Source organism: Trichogramma pretiosum, unplaced genomic scaffold (assembly GCF_000599845.2).
Source record: "Trichogramma pretiosum strain Unisexual culture from Peru unplaced genomic scaffold, Tpre_2.0 scaffold10, whole genome shotgun sequence".
Lineage (NCBI taxonomy): Eukaryota > Metazoa > Arthropoda > Insecta > Hymenoptera > Trichogrammatidae > Trichogramma > Trichogramma pretiosum.
This window is the reverse complement of record NW_019641652.1, coordinates 1,396,158-1,416,019: the sequence shown is the minus strand read 5'-3', so window position 1 is coordinate 1,416,019 and position 19,862 is coordinate 1,396,158. Positions and strand designations below refer to the sequence as shown.

The following is a 19,862-nucleotide window of genomic DNA, read 5'->3' as shown; positions in this document are numbered from 1 at the left end:
AAAAAAAACATGGATTTACTCGAAATGAACTTTAAATGACTGCCCGTTTGGCCCGAGAGAGAGAGAGAAAGAGAGAGAAAAACGATCCTCCTCGTACAGTTCGACCATAAGACATTTCTCTCGGTGTCTCGACGCTGGGTATAAAAACTACGAGTCGAGGAAAATTAAAAGAAAAGGCGGGGTACGGTGCGCCTCGACGATCGTTTACGTGCACACTCGCAGTCGTTGTTACGTGTTATTGCGGCAATTTACCGCGCGCAAGAGACGTCGTCGCTGCGCAGTAACGAGAGTTCGGAAAAATTTTCACCGTGACGAGCGCAGCAGCAGCAGAGGTCGTTGGTTGTGTCGCGCGAATCGTATTACGTACTGCGAAATCTCGTTGGAATTCGGTCGATCGATGTGCAAAAATGATGATGCGAATGTAAGCGCGAGGGCAGGTTAAACGATGGATATATATGCTGCTGCTGCTGCTGCACGTATTACGTTATGCATCATCCAAAACTCAATTACGCGACGCCGAAGGGCTTTTTTTCCAATTTCTGCGAAAAAATGTCCATTCCGATCACACGATCAAACGAGTTCGTTCGTCTGCAATTATTATGCAATTTATTCTGCGACTTTGTACATGTAAAAAATGGCGTGTGCGCGGGTCATAGACCGAGCGAAATCTTAAATAATTGAGAAAATGTATTAACGATAAAACGCGAACCTTTTCTGCTGCTGCTGCCGTTGCGAAGCCGTAAGTCCATCAAATGCTTCTGCATTTTAATTCGCACAAGTAAACGTTTACGATTGCCGGGTAAAATATTCATCAACTCGGGTGTGTGCGTGCGTAATTGAAATATTTTACTAATTAAAAATATTTTCAAAATATGCTATTGCACGCTTTATGAATTTTTGATGTACGCAGTAATTTTGTAACGCGCAGAAAGCTCGGTGACGCGAACGCGACATTTTTTTTTATTAAAAACTGTAACGAACGTCGTTGGAAGACATTGCGAAGTTTTATACTTTCGAGCGTAACTATGAAACGTTCAGAACGTGACTTCAATTTTTGCACTTGAAACGTGTGCGATCGTTAAATTATTACACGCGAATGTATTTTGGCGTTCGTTAAATGATCGCGTCAAAGCTTTCAAAGCTCTCAGTTCATTTTTTTTCTCTTTCTAGTAATGTACAATAACGAATATGAATAAGTTTTATACAATTTCGCGTTTTTTAGTTTATCTCTTTATCTCGGCTTATCACAGTAAATTGATTAACGATGCAAAACTCGAAAATCTAAGTAAAATAATACTCATAGTTTTTTTTACAATAATCCAGGTGTAAATGCAGAACCCATCGTCAACGGGGACATCGTACAAATCAAACACTATCCATATCAAGTTTACCTAAGTGCACTTCTACTCCCGACTTGTTTGAAGGATCTTTGGCTTATCAAACTTTTCCCATGCGTGCAGCGAAAGGGATTGTTTTGCGGCGGTTCGATCGTGAACAAGCGTTACGTACTAACGGCAGCTCACTGTCTTGAGAAGTAAGTTTACCCAGTGCATACCAAAATCTTTACCGAAATTCATCCAATATTACAGTAAGAAAGTACACAAGGTCGAAATTTACGCCGGCGCCAATCAGATCGGCGATCCGAACGCACAGAAACACGTGGCGCAGGAGTTCATAGTTCATCCTAGATTCGATAAATATGCAATGAAGTATAGGAAAACAAATCCCCTTACCGTATGTGACTATTAAAAATACTTTGAAAGTAAAAAAACAAATTAATTTAATTTCTGAGTGCAGGCGGATACCATGCTAAATGACATAGCTTTGATAAAACTAAAAGAAGACATTCTGTTCACCGAAGTTATAAGACCGGTAAAAATTCCCAAGTCTAGCTATCGTTTTTACGAGGGACATCCTGCACTTGTTACTGGCTGGGGTTATATGGAATATGATGTAAGTATGTACATGTAACTGAAACGTCGCATCGTCTCATGATTTTATATTTATGATGGATCTGGTTTTCAGACTGGGCCTCTGTCTAAATTTTTACGAGCTACGGAACAGAAAGTTGTTGGTTGGGAGACGTGCTCTCATCAATGGGCAACGAAATTAGGGATGTATCTCGACAGCGGCATGATGTGTGCCGTGACCAATCACGACTGGCCAAGTGGACCTTGCGCGGTAATCATCAACAGAAATTAGTGCGTGTATTGTATTACTGAGGGCATTGGCAAATATTTTTTGCCCTTAATTTTGCAGGCAGATTCTGGTGGTCCTTTCGTAGATGGCAGAGGTTATCAAATAGGCATCACGAGTTTCGGCTGGGAATGCGGAAAGACTCATGTGGTTCCGGACGTGTACATCAACGTCGTGATATACGCCAAGTGGATAAGAGAAAATGCGAAAATATAATTTTATTATTCCACAAATAGAAATATAGCTTCGGTTATGCATGTTCAAAATAAAGTTCTAAATATAAGGATAAGGATGAAAAAATAAATCGTATAACACGTAGGTAGTATTGATGGGTATTTCGCGCTTGCATCGCGCCCTGAAAATAGCACGAAGAATTTCGATATTTCGAACTTTAAATGGGATATACACAGCCCCGCGTTTTACCAACCTAGCAATAAAAAATGTGTATTTTTGTAACAGTTTTAAATAATATTAAAATATGGTTCTGCCTTTCGCTTTGTTGCTGGGAAAAATTTTAAAAAGGAAAATAAGATTAAAAATTGGGTGTTTGATTCCAACTTTACTGTTACACTCTGCATACTATTATTAAAATAAATTATGTTTGTGTAATAATTAAATGCATGTCCTTTATAAAGTAATATAGAAATTTTATCAGTGGTACGACAGCAATGGCAGCGGTAATACTCAGTAATGAAATGTAGCGGAAATAATCAGAAATATTTTCGAAAAGTTTTTGGTTAAAAGTTTTTGTGTCGTGACTTCAGCTTTTGTGCTCCGAACGCATGCAATCGTTAAATTATTACACATGTTATTACATTATTACACATAAAGTATGTATTTTGGCTTTCATGAAATAACAACGTCAAAGATTTACTTATTGCACTTACAGTTAATTTTTTACTTTCAATGAATGTACGCGAGTGACTATAACGAACATGAATAAGTTTTATAAAATATCCTGGTTCTTAGTTTACCTCTTATTCTTGGCTTTTTACAGTAAATTTATCAACAATAGAATGTTTTAATATTCAAGCATAATAATTTTTATCGACTTTTTAAATTCATGCAGATGTAAGTTCAGAACCCATCGTCAACGGAGATATTGTACAAATAAAACACTATCCATATCAAGTTTACTTGAGTGCACTTCTAATCCCAGCATGTTTTAAGGATAGTTGGCTTATTAAACTTTTCCCATGCGTGCAGCGAAAGGGATTGTTTTGCGGTGGCTCGATAGTGAACAAACGTTACATACTGACGGCAGCTCACTGTCTTGAAAAGTAAGATTGAAATCGCCAGAATTTGTCAAAATTCTTACAATAATTGAACTCATATTACAGAATGAAGGTAAACAAGGTCGAAATCTATGCCGGTGCCAATCAGATCGACGATCCAAAGGCACAGGTGCACACAGCGCAGGCATTTATCATTCATCCTGAGTACCATAGTTCTGCTTTAATGTTCAATAAAACAAATCCCAAATATGTATGTAACGAATCATTGTATATTAAAAGTACCAAAGGAGGAGTATACTGATAAAATTGCTTATCGAACGCAGGCAAACCTCATGGTGAACGACATCGCTTTGATTCGCCTAAAAGAAGACATTCAGTTCACCGAAGTCATAAGACCAGTTAAACTTCCAAGATCAAACTATCACTTAAACGAGGTGGCATTTGTTACTGGTTGGGGTAATATGGGCTATAGTGTAAGTACATAACTTGAACGTTCTACAGTCCAACAATTTTTATTTATGACGGATTTTTTTGAAGAAACCTATGTCCAAATTTTTACGAGCTACGCAGCAAAAAATAATCAGTTGGAAATCGTGCGATCGCCAGTGGCAATTAAAATATTTGAAGTATATCGACAAAGGCATGATGTGTGCCATAACTTATAATCATGAGCAGGCTAGTGGACCATGCCCGGTAATTATTAATAGAATTTGATGCGTGTACGAAGTAATTATGTGAATCGGTCCAAAATTTTTATGTTAATTTTGTAGGGGGATTCCGGCGGTCCTTTTGTAGATGGAAAGGGATTCCAAATCGGCATCATAAGTTTCGGTTATGAGTGCGGAACTACTCACCTGCTACCCGACGTGTACGTCAACGTCTGGGAATATGTCAAATGGATACGAAATAATGCGAAAATATAATTTTATCAGTCCAAAAATAAATAGACAGCCGCCGGCATGCATATTCAAAATAAAACTCTAAATATAAGGATAAGGATGAAAATAAACTATATAATTCGAATGCTAATATTTTTTCGTTAAAACATGTAATGAATGTTTAATATTGCGGATAAATTTTTTCGAAACGTGACTTTAATTTTTGCATTCCGAATGTATGTGATCGTTAAATCATTACACATGTAAGTAAATATTATTACTTTCGAGAAATAATCATGTCAAAAATTTACTCATAACACTGACAGTTTATCAAGTCATGTACGTAAGTGATTATTACGAATATGAATAAGTTTTATAAAATTTCGTGCTTTTTAGTTTACTTCTTAGTTTTGGGATATTACAGTAAATTACTGGAAAATATAATACTTGAATAACCAAGCAAAATCATTCTAATCAAGGTTTTACATTTATCCAGGCGTAAATGCAGAGCCTATTGTCAATGGAGAGATCGTACAAATCAAACACTATCCATATCAGGTTTACCTAAGTGCATTTTCAACCCCAACATGTTTTAAGGATAGTTGGCTTGTCAAACTTTTCCCGTGCATACTGAAAAAGGGTTTATTCTGCGGCGGTTCGATAATCAACAAGCGTTACATATTGACGGCAGCTCACTGCCTTGAAAAGTAAGATTAAATTTACCATTGAACGTTTACCAATATACTAAAAGCTATACAGCAATTGATCGATTATTCCAGTAAGAAATTACACAAGGTCGAGATTTACGCCGGTACTAATAAGATCGGCGACCCAAACGCACAAGTTCATACAGCGCAGGCGTTCGTCACTCATCCTCGTTACAATAAATATATGTTGAAGTTTATAAAAAAAGATCTGTTTAGTGTATGTAATAACTCTTAATATTAATAAGGAAAGATAATGAAAGAGTAAACTTAGAATAAATTAAATGTTGTGCGTAGGAAAGATTCATGATGAACGACATAGCTTTGATTCACTTAAACGAGGACATTCAGTTCACCGAACTCATAAGACCGGTAAAACTACCCAAGTCTGACTACGAGTTCAACGAAGGACATGTGGCAGTTGTAACTGGCTGGGGTGGTACCAACCATGATGTAAGTAGATCACTAGAATGCCGTGCATAGACTCTTGATTCATATTTAATAAATAAAATACTCATGCTTTTAGACTGTGACTCTGTCTAAATTCTTACAAGCATCACAGCAGAGAGTTATTAGTTGGGAGACGTGCGTTAAGGAATGGCATACGAAATTATTAACGGCCATTGACGCCGGTATGATGTGTGCCGTAACTAATCACGACTGGCCCAGCGGACCATGCATGGTAATTATTAATAGACACACAGAGATTCCATTAATTCAAGTCTCTACCAAGTATTTTTCCATTAAGGTACCATACAGCCTTTGAGAAAAATATTCACTAGAACGTTTCAGAGAAATATATAACAAATTTGATTTTTGAGATGATCTCATCACTTTCATAATGCATGTTCAAAGTAATTGTGTGAATCAGCACAACATTTTTACATTAATTTTGTAGGGAGATTCCGGCGGTCCTTTTGTAGATGGAAAGGGTTACCAAATCGGCATCACGAGTTTCGGTTACGAGTGCGGAAAGACTCACGAGTTGCCGGAGGTGTACGTCAACGTCATGGCTTACGCAAAGTGGATACGAGAAAATTCGATAATATAACTTTTTGCACACTACCGTACGAAAAACGATGCATAAATGCACGACAATATACTAATTTTGAAATTCAAACGTAAATATACAGTTTCATTCGTACACGTTCAAAAGAAAATTCTAAATGTACGAATAGGGATGCAAAAATGAAAAGTATAGCGTACGACGACACGTAAACGGTACCGGCGCCCGCATCGAGGGTCGCTTCGACGCGCACCCCGATAATAGCGCACGAGCAGTCTCGGCGCAGTGTGCAAAACTTTTAAGCGTAACTTTTGGCCAACAGACACACACACACACACACACACACATACACATACATTATAAACACACTGTTTATCAATGTCGCGCGCGAAAATGTCCCAAGAATGCGCACCGCGCCATTCGCTGTTATGTCGCTACTCCGCTGCTTCGATACGCACGAGCGATTCTCTTTTTACCATGTTTTATACAATACATATATACATTATATCGTATACATATATACTATATAAAACATGTACACGGGCGAGGGGCATGGCATCTTTGTGTTATAAGCTCGAGAGCTACTTCCTTTTGCTACTCTCTCGTGAATGCGCTTTTCTTTCCATTCTCTTCCTCTCTCTCTCTCTCTCTCTCTCTCTCTTTTCTCGATTCTTGCCGCTGCTTTCAGATATTTACGGGTTAAAGAGTATGTTTATATGCGCGCGCGCTCGGCGGGTAAACATGTATTTGCAAGCAGCTGCTTTTTTTCTGCAATGCTGCCACCCACACACACACACGCGCATACATACAAATGCAGTGTACTTATACGCGAGAGAGCTAGTTTTATTACTTTCTTTTTCTTTGTGTATATATCTCAGCACGCGCGCGTTTCCTAGTGATTGCCGATCGGTTATTGTCTTTTGTAAATGCGAATCGCTCTCTCTCTCTCTCTCTCTTTGCCTTTGGTACAGCTCTGTTTGTGTACAGACTTTTTATCCTTCCTCCTCTCCCCCCCTTCCCCTCGCGCCCTCCGTACAATGAATCGTTTCCTTTATGACTCTTTTTGCTCCCTCTCCTCCTTTTTTCTGCGGTTAAATAGCGCGCGATAAAAGTGCCTCAAAGTAATAAGTTTTTTCTCCTTTTCAATTACGTTGTTTTTTCCTTCTATTTTTTTTTTGTTTTGTTTCGGTGTTTGTTCGCTTGTTTACTTACGCTTAAAAAACACAATCGAATCGATTTGTGAACCTTCATAAGTTGGGTCGGGGTGAACGCTTACCTGAAACAAAAATAAAAGGTGGACGATTATTAACGAGATTTACATCGTATACACAAACGTGCGTGCGACAATATTTGCGAGTGTAATAATGTCAATAGTAGCAGAGCGACGGTGGTGGTGGCGGGGGGGCAGCCGACTCTCGAGGTGAAATTTATTTCCACGAGAGCGCGAGTTCGCCTCCATATATAGGTGTGCAGTGCAGGGAGGAGGGCTCTTATCGCATCAATGCGATGACAAGGTGTGCATACGCTCGAATAAATATAACGTCAACACACACAGCAGCGCTGCGCTGCGCCACGCCGCGCGCAAACTGCAAACTTTGCAAAATTATTGTGCGAAGCGTAACGTTCACAAATCATCGGCACGTAGGATGTGGCGTGCGAGGCTAGACCACACACACGCACACATACACACACGCTATCCTTCCTAAAAGACGCTGTTTTTGATCCTCGCAGGGAATCAATCCATGATTCAATTTTATAACTTTCCGCGCACCGCATGTGTTTGTGTATGTGTGTGCATAGAGGATTTGTGTGTGCCCCTCGACCGAAGTAATACTTGAAAATTTCCCCCGAGATCGACAAAAACTGCGTTTTTTTACCTCTATCTCTTTTTTTTTTCATTTCACCTCTCTCGAACGTTTACCGCCTCTCTATCTCTATCTATATAAAATTGGACGAGAACCAAGCCCAACGATGTATAGTAGTAAAAGTCCGAATTCGGTCATACACGAAGGGTTAAATATACAAAAATAATATACACTTGCTCATAGACGCGTATTAAAAAAAATCTGCGCCACGCAGCGAAGCAGAAATTTTTTTTCCCTCCTCCTGTACTCATTCGCACAGCAACGACTGTATAAAATAAAGTTTGCCGATATTGCTGTAACGATATATATACTCGTCCATTGACGCGCGAGCTCGCGCACAGCACCAGTCGAGGCAAGATTATCTTTTATTTTTCGACTGGGATTTTTCGATGTTTTTTCGGTGCTCTTCGTATAGAGGAGCAGAAGTAGAGTATGAGAAGGAGGCAGCAGCACGAAGAGCGCAGCTAGGCGGAAATGAAAAGCTCGCGAGCTCGGCTACATATACTTCTGTTTCGACGTTCGGGGAAAACTAATACACCGGAGCGAAGCGTAGCATAGCGCAGCACAGCTCCTCTCTCACTCTACTTTTACTTTGCTGCACGCTCAGGTATGTATACTCACACGCCATAGTAGCAGTATGATCTTTTTGACTGCCTCTCTCTCTCTCTCTCTCTCTCTCTCTCTCTCTCTGGTTTTTGTATTACATCTGTGTGTACATACAAGGAGGGGTGGATCGGGAGAGGGGAGTGTGTATTGACACGTGAAACGTACGTGAGCAACACTTTTTCCGCTCCTTTTTTTTCTGCGTTGCTTTTCTTTTTCTTTTCCTCGCGCTCGGAAAAGTCGGATTACAAACGGGCAAATATTTGTTTTTATGTATCTCCAGCAGCTTGTGTGCGCTCCATATACTGCTGCTCGCGCGTTGCTTGCGACGACGACGACGCGCGCGAGGCGGTGGACTCTTGATCCAATTTTCATGCTTCGGGTTACGTATAACTAGATATAAATGCCGACACAGGAGGAAGATGAGAGAGAGAGGCAGAGGTAGAAGGAGAGAGAGAAATTTGGCCATTTTAAATTCTCTTTGTGCGCTCTCCGAGTTTTTTTTCTACTCACTTTGACATTGAGATTTCACTTTGACGTGCGGGCGGTATATTATACGTACGGTCCCCGTCTCTCTCTCTCTCTCTCTCAGCGCAAGCTCTTCTACATAGCGTATACACACAGGAGAGCCAGAGAAAGAGTGAGAGAGAGAGCTTAAGCTACTTGTAGAGAAACGAGCTGCAAACTGGTTTAAGATATTCGTTATATACCGTAGGCGCGCGCGCGCGCGCACTTTAAGTATAATAAACACGGAAAGAAACAAAAAATGAATATTTAACGCGGGCGGCAATTATGCGCAAAAGAAAAACGAGCTCGTTTTTTCCATCAAGAGCACAGCTAGTAGCTGGTGCACAGCGAAAATAAGTTAAAACTGTATATCTGACTGTACGCTGCACAGCTCGATAACGGGGGCGCGCTGCGCAGCCGGTGTAACACAGCCCATATCGCTAAAAGCAGGAAATTTTCATTTCGTCGCGAGGCTCGTAACAGCTACTACTACGTTGAATGAATAATCAGAGTAAAAAAAAAAAAGAAAAAGAAAAAAAGCGAGCGAGTACTCGTCGAGTCCGAAGCGAGAGAGCGCATATATAAACGCTGTGTATCGCAAAAAACTTGATGAAAGACATTCGATCGTGCGCGACTGCGAACGCGATACGGATTGTGCTGCCTGTAATGGGGACGTTGTTTTCCACGAGAGAGAAATACGTGTATGGATCAAAAATAACGAAGCGCATTAATTATGCACTATCCATTGCGTGAAAAGGCAGCAGAAGCGATGCTCCAGGATTTGTTTTCCTTCATCGTTGAATTTCGAGAATTTCAGAGAACTTTTTTAGATTTTTTATGCGTTTAAAGTTTTAATTAAATTTACATCGATGTTAATTTTTCTTTCGTTTATATGATTGAGTAAAATGATAATCTTTCTTCTTGCTACCATAAGCCTCGACTTGTTATTTCGAAAAACCTATTTTCTTATTTTATCAAGCTTCTATTTAAGCCGCTAGATGGCCTATATGAGAGAGTCTATCCCACAATATAGTTGTCCCGGCTATACAATTTATACACCTAGATTTATACAAACATCAACTCTTGCGTCATGTTATAATTTCTACAAGTCAGAAATTGCCAATAAGTCGAGTATGTATACGGGGGCCAAAAATCAATAAATCGTAATGGATATATGAAAAGTTTTCCGAGCAAACGGAGAAAATATTTCGCGCGTGTTTACACATTCGGAATGCCGTTGAAAGAGTGGAGCGCGTTTTTCAGTTTTTATTTTTTTTTTGTACCTTCTTTATTTTCCGGGTACATCGTTTTCAATTTTCCCCTCGACTTTTGAGCGTAAAAATTACACGAGACGTATATCGATATCGATTATATACGTTTTTTGGAGTACATATAAGAAAAGAAGCACGTACAAGTGAGCGTATTATATTGACCGAGATTCTTGCTGGCGATGACAATTCGCAGCAAAAGTTCTCGATATGTGTGCGCTGCTGCTGCTGCTACTGCTCTTTTCACGAGCATTAAAGGAGCTATATACACAGCTACTCGAAAAGGGTCAACTGCAGGATATTTATCGGTTCTCGGTCATCATTTCTCATACATACAGCTCGAGTTGGTGGACCAACAGAGAGCGAGCGGATCTGGAAAAAAAATTCCAACCGAAACAGATGCCGATAAAACTTGTAAAGCCGCCGTTCGGCGCTTTTTTTCCGGCTAAATGCACTTTGCTCGACTATCTTTTTTTGCCCCGAATATAATTTAATCTAGATTATACGCGTACGGAGAAAAAAGAAGCTTAAAATTTGCCAAACAAAATTTCCAATTTCCATTCGTTCGCCTGTAGCGACCAAAAGATACAGGGGGAATTTTGGGACGATTTCTAGTTGCACACGCAAATATCCGTATATATACACGTTTTACTCCTCGCGGTTTACGAGATTACGCTAGCTCGATCGCTCGCACGTTTCTACCGATGACGTGGATTTATATATGAGCGCGTCCAGCATAAGTCGGCCACCCCGCGCGATTACGGCATTTTTGGCCGAAAGTGTCGTATGTTTAGCTCGCTCGGAAACGTTTAGCAAGAGTCAGAAAAAAAATCCAAACACATAGATCGATAGATTTTTTCCTCCTATTTCTAGTGGTGTAGCTTAAAAAATTCTTAAAAATTGATTTTGAGGTTAAAACTCGACTTGAATGTTTAAGTCCATTTTCCCAAAAAATGTATCCTCCGATTGCAATTTAAACTGCACCAATCGAAAGAGGAGGCAAAAATCTATCGAAAACGATGTTTTCCAGGATGGAGAAATGATAAGAACTATTAAAGATATCGAGATGAATAGCGCGGGACGGCGCGCGCGGACCTGTTTTCCGTGCGCCAGCGGCGGCACACGCGCGGCGCCGTGTCTTTGTCTTTTCGACTCGCTCGTAATCGCTTAAAAAAGGCTAGAAAAATGATGTGAACACGTAAATCGATAGATTTTTTCCTCCTCTTTCTGATGGCGTTGTTGAAAAAATTCCCAAAAATTTTTTTCATAGTCAAAACTTGACTTGAATTTTTAAGTCAATATTTCTTCTAGTATTTTAGTATTTTGACCTCAAAATTAACATTACCAATCGAAAGAAGAGGAAAAAATCTATCGATTTACGTGTTTAAATTATTTTTTCAGCATTTTTTTAGCGAGTCGAAAAGACATAGGCAGGAAAACAGGCCCGCGCGCGCCGTCCCGCGCTATTCATCTCGATATCTTTAATAGTTCTTATCATTTCTCCATCCTGGAAAACATCGTTTTCGATAGATTTTTGCCTCCTCTTTCGATTGGTGCAGTTTAAATTGCAATCGGAGGATACATTTTTTGGGAAAATGGACTTAAACATTCAAGTCGAGTTTTAACCTCAAAATCAATTTTTAAGAATTTTTTGAGTTACACCACTAGAAAGAGGAGAAAAAAATCTATCGATCCATGGGTTTGGATTTTTTTTCTGACCCTTGGTAAACGTTTCCGAGCGAGCTAAACATACGACACTTTCGGCCAAAAATGCCGTAATCGCGCGGGGTGGCCGACTTATGCTGGACGCGCTCATATATGTGTATAGGTACGTGTTTGCTGCGGTTCGCTCGTTGGGTTATTATCGACTGCCTTTACGCAGAGCGAGCGTGAAATCTGACGCTGGGGATGAAAAATGTGCTTATGCTCTCGTTTTAGATTGCGGACGCGGTCTCGGACGCGCTTTATACTGCTCTAGCCGACGAATGAATTTAATTTTTTGAAGAATACATGTTCGCAATGCTTAATCGTTAAAAAGAAGAACTGACATTTAATGCAGATTTGATTTAAAATCAGACATTCAAATAAAAGAGATTGATGGGGAATTTTATTGAGGTATTTATAATCGAAGTAACCTAAAATATGCATCAACTGTCCAGAAAATTCATGAAAATACAATTCATGCACAGACAATTAACCAAGAAATTTAGATTTCTACTAAATTTTAATTGAAAATTAATAGTACTAGCCCGACTTTCAGTGCGCTGCCCTCTTCTATCTTTTTCAACTTGGCTTTTTTTAAAATAAGTTAAATATAATTTTATTTTATATTAACTTGTCGCGATTTACTGATCCAAGTCTTATTGGCAAGTAATGTTGTGGCTTATAACGACAGTCCAGCTCCGCTGCTGCCGCTTAAGCGCGCCCAAAGAGGTTAGTAATGACACATTGCTCGGCGCCATTAATGCTTTCCGCTGGACGACCAATCACAGCGCGAATAAACTGCTATCGCTAAAACCCTCACCACCTTTCTAAAAGAGGATAAATAATAACGATTTGGTTATTGCGTTAGTTTTACAAAAAAATTTATTACAATTGAATCATAATTAAAAGCAGACTCCGACACCAGATGGCGAGTACTTTTATATGTGAATTAGTGATTTTTGCATCGTAGACGAAAGCGAGAGCGTCGTGGGTTAGTTATTCAAGAGAGATGTCGATTAATAAAAGGATCCACCTCTCGAGGTGCAAAAAAAATAAATAAATAAATCTCGGGATTAATTTATCAAAATTGTTTTTGTTTCCGTATACGTGCACGCTCGAGCTCTATTAAACTCAGGGATTCGCGCAATTAAGGTCCAACGAGCGAGAGAGAGACCCAGAGCACCGAGTCACAATTGTGCAGTTGTGCACCACGAGGTAGAGAGATGGAGAGATAGATACGTGTGTCCCTCGAGAGGGGTAATCCTGCGCGGCGAGCGAATAATAACGCGTATATTTAACGCGGCCCACAAAAGCAACGGTATATTACAACGAAATTGCATTAAAGGATTCATCAAGAGTCGCCGCGGACGCGTCGCAGTGTGCAGTGTGTCCCTGTAACACAGTTTTCGCGAAAGAGACGAGAAAATTAATTGCTTCGTTGCACCAGTGTGGATAATTATGTGTTTGGTGCGGGGGCCAGGGTAGAGGCTAAAGATGTTGGTTGTTGCTTCTGCTGATGTTCCTGCTGCTATCTCCGCTGCTGACTGGCCTCGGCCGATAGGTGGCCAAAGTTCCACACTCCTTTGGCCGATAATGTAATCACGTGTTTCAAACGCAGGGATAGGAAGAGATGAGGAAGATTAATTGTAACTCAACTGGCTAAATTTATTAGTCGGTTTATTGGTTGGATGTGTTCCTTTCGTTATGGCGTTGTAATTACTATTGTGTACGCGAAAATTCAAAATGACAACATCGTAAACGATAAAGTGAAGCCTTGGACACATTTTCATTTGGGTCGAATTATTTTTGTGGAATTCTTTCATCTCCGAATTTTTTATTTTTTTAGTTTTTTTTATTTACAATTGGATTTTTTAATTTTTAATTGAATTTTTAACATTTATTTAAAGAAGTGGTACAACTTGAGATCCTTTACTCAAGATGATGGTGGTGCTTATCAACAGAAAAATCGAAACTTATTATTCAAATTTATTTATTTAAATGACATGGAAAATTTACAAATTTTAATAACGCAAAATAGCGCCTATCGACATCATTGCTTTGAAACGGCGAACGATCTCCGACATCCGTATGTTCATAGAATTACGGCGGCAACCCAGCCTCCTCGCTCGATAAACTCTCTCAATCCGACATATCTCCTCGTACCCGCTTCGGGATCGGCCACCGGATTCGCATCCTCCGCCGTTTCGGTGTGGTCCTCTTCTCTAGCCGCCAAGCAAATATTGTACAAATCTTCGTTCTTCAGATGCTCGAGGACCCCCTCGCAGCACTCAATCGGCAATCGATTCTGTATCAGCTGCATGAAAGGCTCCAGCGCCCAGAACTCGAAAAATTTCCTGGCAAAGTTCTCGCACAGATTCACGGCCAGAATTACTCTCTCGTCGGAGAAGAGCTGCCACCATTTGATGTCGTGCGACGACTTGAAGAAGTCCATGAACGCGACTCGCTTCCTCGCCTCTTTGCGCGTCATTCGAGCCAAGTCGTAGAGCGACACGCTCGGATTTATCTTCAATGCTTTCAAATGCTCGATGTACAAACATTTTTGAAATTGCGCTGACCCCTCGAACAATCCGTTATCAGCGAACAATTTCATAATGGTCTCTACGGCGCTGCGTTCCAGCTCCCAGCCCGCTTTCTCGAGGCTATCGACTACGGCAAGTAGGCCGGCAGCCAGCCACAATTCGTAAATGATGAACCTTTCCCGGCATCGAGTTCTAAATTTCTCGCAGTCGAAATCTTTGACGTCGGGAAAAACGAAGCTCGAGACGTCGGCGCCATGAGCCAAGAGCACATCGACCGCCGCCGGGTAGACGTTGGCTACGGCCAGCTCCAGCGCTGTTCGGCCCTTTTTGTCCCTCTCGTCGACCAGTACCCCCTGCAGCAAGTAGTCGTTGATCTCGAAGAACGTCTCGAGCGAGTCGACGCCATCGTCGTAAACCTCGTCCTGACTGCAAAGGACGTGTAGAGGCGTCGAGCCGTTCTCGTTGACGAGGTTCGGATAAGCGCCGCAACCCAGCAGATAGACGACCAGCTTCGTGCGTCCGTGGCGCACGGCCAAGTGCAGCGGCGTATCGCCGAACCGGTCCCGGGCGTCGACCCACATGGGCCAGTAATCCTTGAAGAAGCTGATCCTGAGCAGCGAGCGCGCCCAGTACTCGTCGTATCGCGCGGCGATAATGTGCAGCGCCGTCCTGCCCTCGGCGTCGGCGTAGCGCGGATCCGCGCCGTTTTTCAGCAGGAACCGGAAGACCGCGCGCCGGCCGCGCGACATGGCCACGAGCAGAGGCGTACGACCCTGGCTGTCCTGATGATTGACGTTGATCGTGCGACGCTTCTTGTAGCAGGCCTCGAAGAACTCCGTCACTCTGGTGTAGGGATCGCTCCGTCTCTCACAAATGATATGCAGCGCCGTCGTGCCATTCTCGTCCGCGGCATTCGGGTCGGCTCCACTCCTCAGCAGGAACTTCGACAAGTCCCACAGTTCGTGGCTCACAGACAGCAGCAGCGGCGTACGGCCCCACCGATCAGCAACATCGACTTTCAACTCGCGATACTTGTCGTAACTCAGTTCCAAGAATATCTTCGTCAGATCGTCGTCGCGCGCTCGCTGGCAGATGATATGCAGCGGCGTCAGTCCCGCCTCGTTGCGCAGATTCGGGTCTGCGCCTCTCCGTAGCAGCAGCTCGGCCACTTCTTGCCCGTTTTCCATCAGAGCGATGTGGAGGGGAGTGTCGCCCGTGTCACGCACCCGGAAATTGAGTCGTTGGCTGGCCCCGAGGAATTTCTCCACCTCCCGACACAGGCCGTACTTGCAGGCCACATGGAAGTGGCTCAAACCGGTCTCGTCGCAGTAATTGGCGTCGTACGGGCTGTAAATCTTAAATAAGTCGCGAAGCGACACGGCCCTTTGAGGAGTCCACACGGACCTCGCTACGTGATGAATCGGGGTGGTGCGATTTAGCTGCGGCTTACCGTTCTCGTCGAATTTCGTGGGCTTGTCTCGGTAGCCGCAGTGCACTAAAAAGGCCGTGATCGTTTTCGTGCAGCCGTTGTCCATGCGCCAATACTTTACGCAATCGACGAGAATTTGTTCGATCTCTTCGCCAGAAAACAAGGCCCGAAGGTTCGGAAGTTCGCCCTCCCAAACTTTGATGAGACGACAAAAGTTACGGATAAAATCATACCGTTCCTCTTCTATGCTCCACTCGACGTTTTGTCGTAAGCCCTTCAAAACAGAAACCTCGTCGCTCTCGGTGGACATCTTTTTCGCGCACTTGTCCATGACACAGAATCGTTGATAATTTAGGATAATTGTTCACACTTTTTTGTGCACTGATATCACTGCAGCGAATGATTCGATATTTGGAATTATTACGGTTAGAAGAAGAACACGTGCTCGAAGTCGGAACTGTACTGTAAGTGTAGTTTGGAGCTACTTTCAGTTTCAGTGTGTACACGACGGAGTATTTCCATCGACTGCATGTAATTCGTTGCAATGACTACTAATTAAAATCTCCATGGTTAGAATAAGAAGGCGTGGTTATTCGGGAGCTATGCGCAGTGATGATTAGAAGAATAAAAGTCAAGTGATGTACACTAGACCTACTTTAATTCTGTCCAATTTTTCGGGTGGAATAGGAATTGGAACGTGTATAAGCATACAAAAATCCACGTTCCTCCGGACAGAATTAAAGTAGGTCTAGTGTAGGGGCCTGTCGCGCGCATAAAAGTCCTTTCACGACAAGTCTCCAAGCGCGGCGGCATTATTAATCGAAATTGTTCAATTTGTAACTCGCCAGAAAAGCACCTAAATGCATCCAGAAAAAATATGTGCCATATGATTTTGATAGGAAATTTTCTCAGCTTTCCGATGATGAGGTCAGATTTTCCAAAATTTTTCATTTTCCCTGGAAAAACTTGACATAAACTTTCAAACTCAAATTTCTCAAAAACGGCATTTTTAAGATTTTTTTAAATAGTGCCAATTGAAAGCTGAGGAAATTTCCTATCGATATGCAAGTTTTCAGAGAGTACTTTTGATAATTACTCAATGAAATACAGCGACGAAGGTGTAAAAACGTGACATTTCGGCCCGTGCGGGGTACTGCGCGCGGGAACAGCTGGAACAATTTCGATTGACGTGAAATGACTCTTATAAGCGTACGCCTGTACAGTGAAAGTATTATACGACTAGACATAGCTCGGTCCCGTTTTACGCTTGATTCAAGTTTCTTACTCTTCGTCCAAAATTTTCGAGAAACATGACACCGCACGATTGAATAGCTGTACATGCTCATGTAGCTCGTGTAGCCGTGCGTGCTCATCGATTTTATAAAATTATCGCGGTATAAACTTTTTAAGAATTTTATAAAAATTTCCTAAAAAGTTTCGAAAATTTTAAAAATTAGCATTTTAACGCATTTATGAGTAAAATATCGCCAAACTAATCTTTTCCATAATTTGATCTTTATACAATTTTTATATAGTTTTTATCGAAAGCAAAATTTTCAATTTTTTTATAAAGAATTTATAAAAATTGTATAAAGGTTTTATAAAGTTCATACCGCGATAATTTTATAAAATCGATTTTACAAGAACTTTATAAAATTTTTTTATTTGGGTTATATTGGGTTGAACACGCACGAAAATGTTAGAAAGTTCCTAAGTTTTAATAGGCGGTGGGCTCGATGACTAGCATTTTTTTTCGACGAAAACAGCTGTACATAAGCGACTTTAAACTTTCTTAGTAACTCTACTCTGAGATGTCTCATAATTTCCTTCTTTTAATGTTTCAAGATCTGAAAGTACTTGCATCAAGAAATATTTTTGAATTTACATCGCACGTGGTGCTGGCTCTATAGTAACGTGTAATTTCTCCAAACTTTTATTAATCGCAAATCTGTCCTCTCCCCCAATCCGCAGTGCAAACATAAATATCATATAAAGGAGGTGTCATCGTCGTGTATATCGCTGTTTGCTATTTTTGTTGTTGTTCTTGTTGTTGTCGTATAGTTATTGTTGCCTCCGCGCTGCTTTTCGGCTGTTGTTAGAGCCTATACCGAGAACTCGTAAATAGTCAGCGCCTCGCGATGCACCACCGCCGCCGCCACCACCACCTCGATTATAATTCAAAACTTACGCTCTCTCGTGCTCGAGCAATAGCAGCGGCAACGGCAGTGGCAACGAGGCACTCTCGAGAGTGAAGCAGTAGCAGCAGAAGCCGCTTTCCCGGTGTATTATGCATATTATATATAATTTCCGAACTATTTACTCGAGTTAGGCAACGCGAGAGAGAAAGTAGATGCTTCTCTCATACTTCTCCTTCTGTCTCTCTTTCTCCACGAGCTCATCCGCCTATGCACTTTTACCACGTGCGGCTGCTGCTGCTCGCACAAATACGTACTTGTACACGCGTGCCTCTATGCCCCTTAATAAATTACCAAAATGCATGCGTATAACGGATGAAGTTTGCTTATCGCAGCGCGTTCGAGCCTACGTACATATATAATATACAATGCGCACCTCTATACGTATACGTATATAATCGGCGGCAACGAATGAGAATTATCTATAAATGCAATTTCTGCTGGGCATTGAAATTTCACGTTGAATTATGCCGACGAGGAGATCTCTGCCCGCTAGGCTCGTGCTAATGTATAAAAAAAAATATATACATAATGCCGAGATGTGCTCTTTTTAGCTGAGAAATACACGAGTGGTACAAGTAGGTGCCAGTTCAATCGGTACGATATAAAAAGATGAGGCGAGAGAAAGAACTTCGAGATATAGACCGTCTATACTCCGACGCGCAGCTGCACATAATCAAATTGTCTTTCTACTCATTTGCATTCGAGATCGACCACCTGCTTTTTTTTCATCTTCTTTTCTTTGATCGTCGCCGTAATAACTCGAGCTGTGTCAGCATAAAATCAGAGAGAGAGAGAGAGAGAGAGAGGAAAAAGAAGATACGTAGGCACTCGTGAGAATCGATTCAATCGCTTGGAGTTTGACTTATATTTCTGTAAGCGATGATAAATACGTGGCATTTCACGTCAACTCTCCCAGTGCTTCGTGGCACGGCAGAATTAGGCCAAATCACTAAATTTGTAAATCGCTGTAAAAGTATTAAAATGCACCTAGGGAAAAAAACGAACCCATAATTTCGATGGGAAATCGCCTCAGCTTTCCGATGGTGAAGTCAGATTTTCCGAAATTTTTCGCTTTACCCGGGAAAATCGTTAAAGTCGATTATCTCGAAAACTTCATTTTTAAGATTTTTTTAAGTAGTCTAGATCGAAAGATCAGGAAATTTTCCATCGATATAGACATTTTCCAGAGAGGTGTTTTTTGATTTTAGCGAGATATAGCGAGAGAAAGAAGAAAGTGACGTCACCAACCAAAAAAAAAACCACGTTTTTTCTTCTTTCTCTCGCTATATCTCGCTAAAATCAAGAAACGCCTCTCTGGAAAATGTCTATATCGATGGAAAATTTCCTGATCTTTCGATCTAAACTATTTAAAAAAATCTTAAAAATGAAGTTTTTGAGATAATCGATTTTAAAGTTTTCCCAGCGATTTTCCCGGGTGAAGCGGAAAATTTCGGAAAATCTGACTTCACCATCGGAAAGCTGAGGCGATTTCCCTTCGAAATTAAGGGTTCGTTTTTTTCCCTAGGTGCATTTTAGTACTTTTACAGCGATTCACAAATTTAGTAATTCGGTTTAATTCTGCCGCGCTACGCGGCACTGGGAGAGTTGTCGTGAAATGTCACATATACGTCTTTCGTGGAGATTTCTCGGCACTGAGATAAGTTGCGTGCCGTTTAAAATTTGTACGCTAAGAAAAATCTTCAAGACGTTTTAAAATAATGTATAATCC

General features: G+C 41.2%; 3 protein-coding genes across 4 annotated transcripts in view; 2 read left to right on the top strand and 1 right to left on the bottom strand.

Annotated features, from left to right (window-relative positions):
• Positions 1-19,862, bottom strand: part of LOC106656442 (matrix metalloproteinase-24) — a 153,452-nt gene that overhangs the window by 56,966 nt on the left and 76,624 nt on the right. The gene's annotated exons all lie outside the window — the stretch shown is intronic.
• Positions 1,947-2,563, top strand: LOC111693902 (serine protease 41-like). The gene is made up of 3 exons (XM_023460032.1): positions 1,947-1,957; positions 2,026-2,181; positions 2,260-2,563. Exons 2-3 carry the CDS (start codon positions 2,116-2,118, stop codon positions 2,410-2,412), a joined length of 219 nt encoding a protein of 72 aa, XP_023315800.1. The 5' UTR covers positions 1,947-1,957; positions 2,026-2,115; the 3' UTR covers positions 2,413-2,563.
• On the top strand, positions 4,663-6,126 carry LOC111693901 (chymotrypsin-2-like). Its single transcript, XM_023460031.1, has 6 exons — positions 4,663-4,732; positions 4,806-5,016; positions 5,089-5,208; positions 5,316-5,466; positions 5,540-5,695; positions 5,912-6,126. Exons 1-6 carry the CDS (start codon positions 4,672-4,674, stop codon positions 6,062-6,064), a joined length of 852 nt encoding a protein of 283 aa, XP_023315799.1. The 5' UTR covers positions 4,663-4,671; the 3' UTR covers positions 6,065-6,126.

Bases quoted from the DNA above. Each gene is read 5' to 3' on its own strand.
- LOC111693902 (XM_023460032.1), top strand. From the start codon at position 2,116: ATGTATCTCGACAGCGGCATGATGTGTGCCGTGACCAATCACGACTGG. The intron at 2,182-2,259 runs GTAATCATCAAC...TTAATTTTGCAG, and splicing joins GGCCAAGTGGACCTTGCGCG to GCAGATTCTGGTGGTCCTTT.
- LOC111693901 (XM_023460031.1), top strand. From the start codon at position 4,672: ATGAATAAGTTTTATAAAATTTCGTGCTTTTTAGTTTACTTCTTAGTT. The intron at 5,467-5,539 runs GTAAGTAGATCA...TCATGCTTTTAG, and splicing joins GGGGTGGTACCAACCATGAT to ACTGTGACTCTGTCTAAATT. The intron at 5,696-5,911 runs GTAATTATTAAT...TTAATTTTGTAG, and splicing joins GGCCCAGCGGACCATGCATG to GGAGATTCCGGCGGTCCTTT.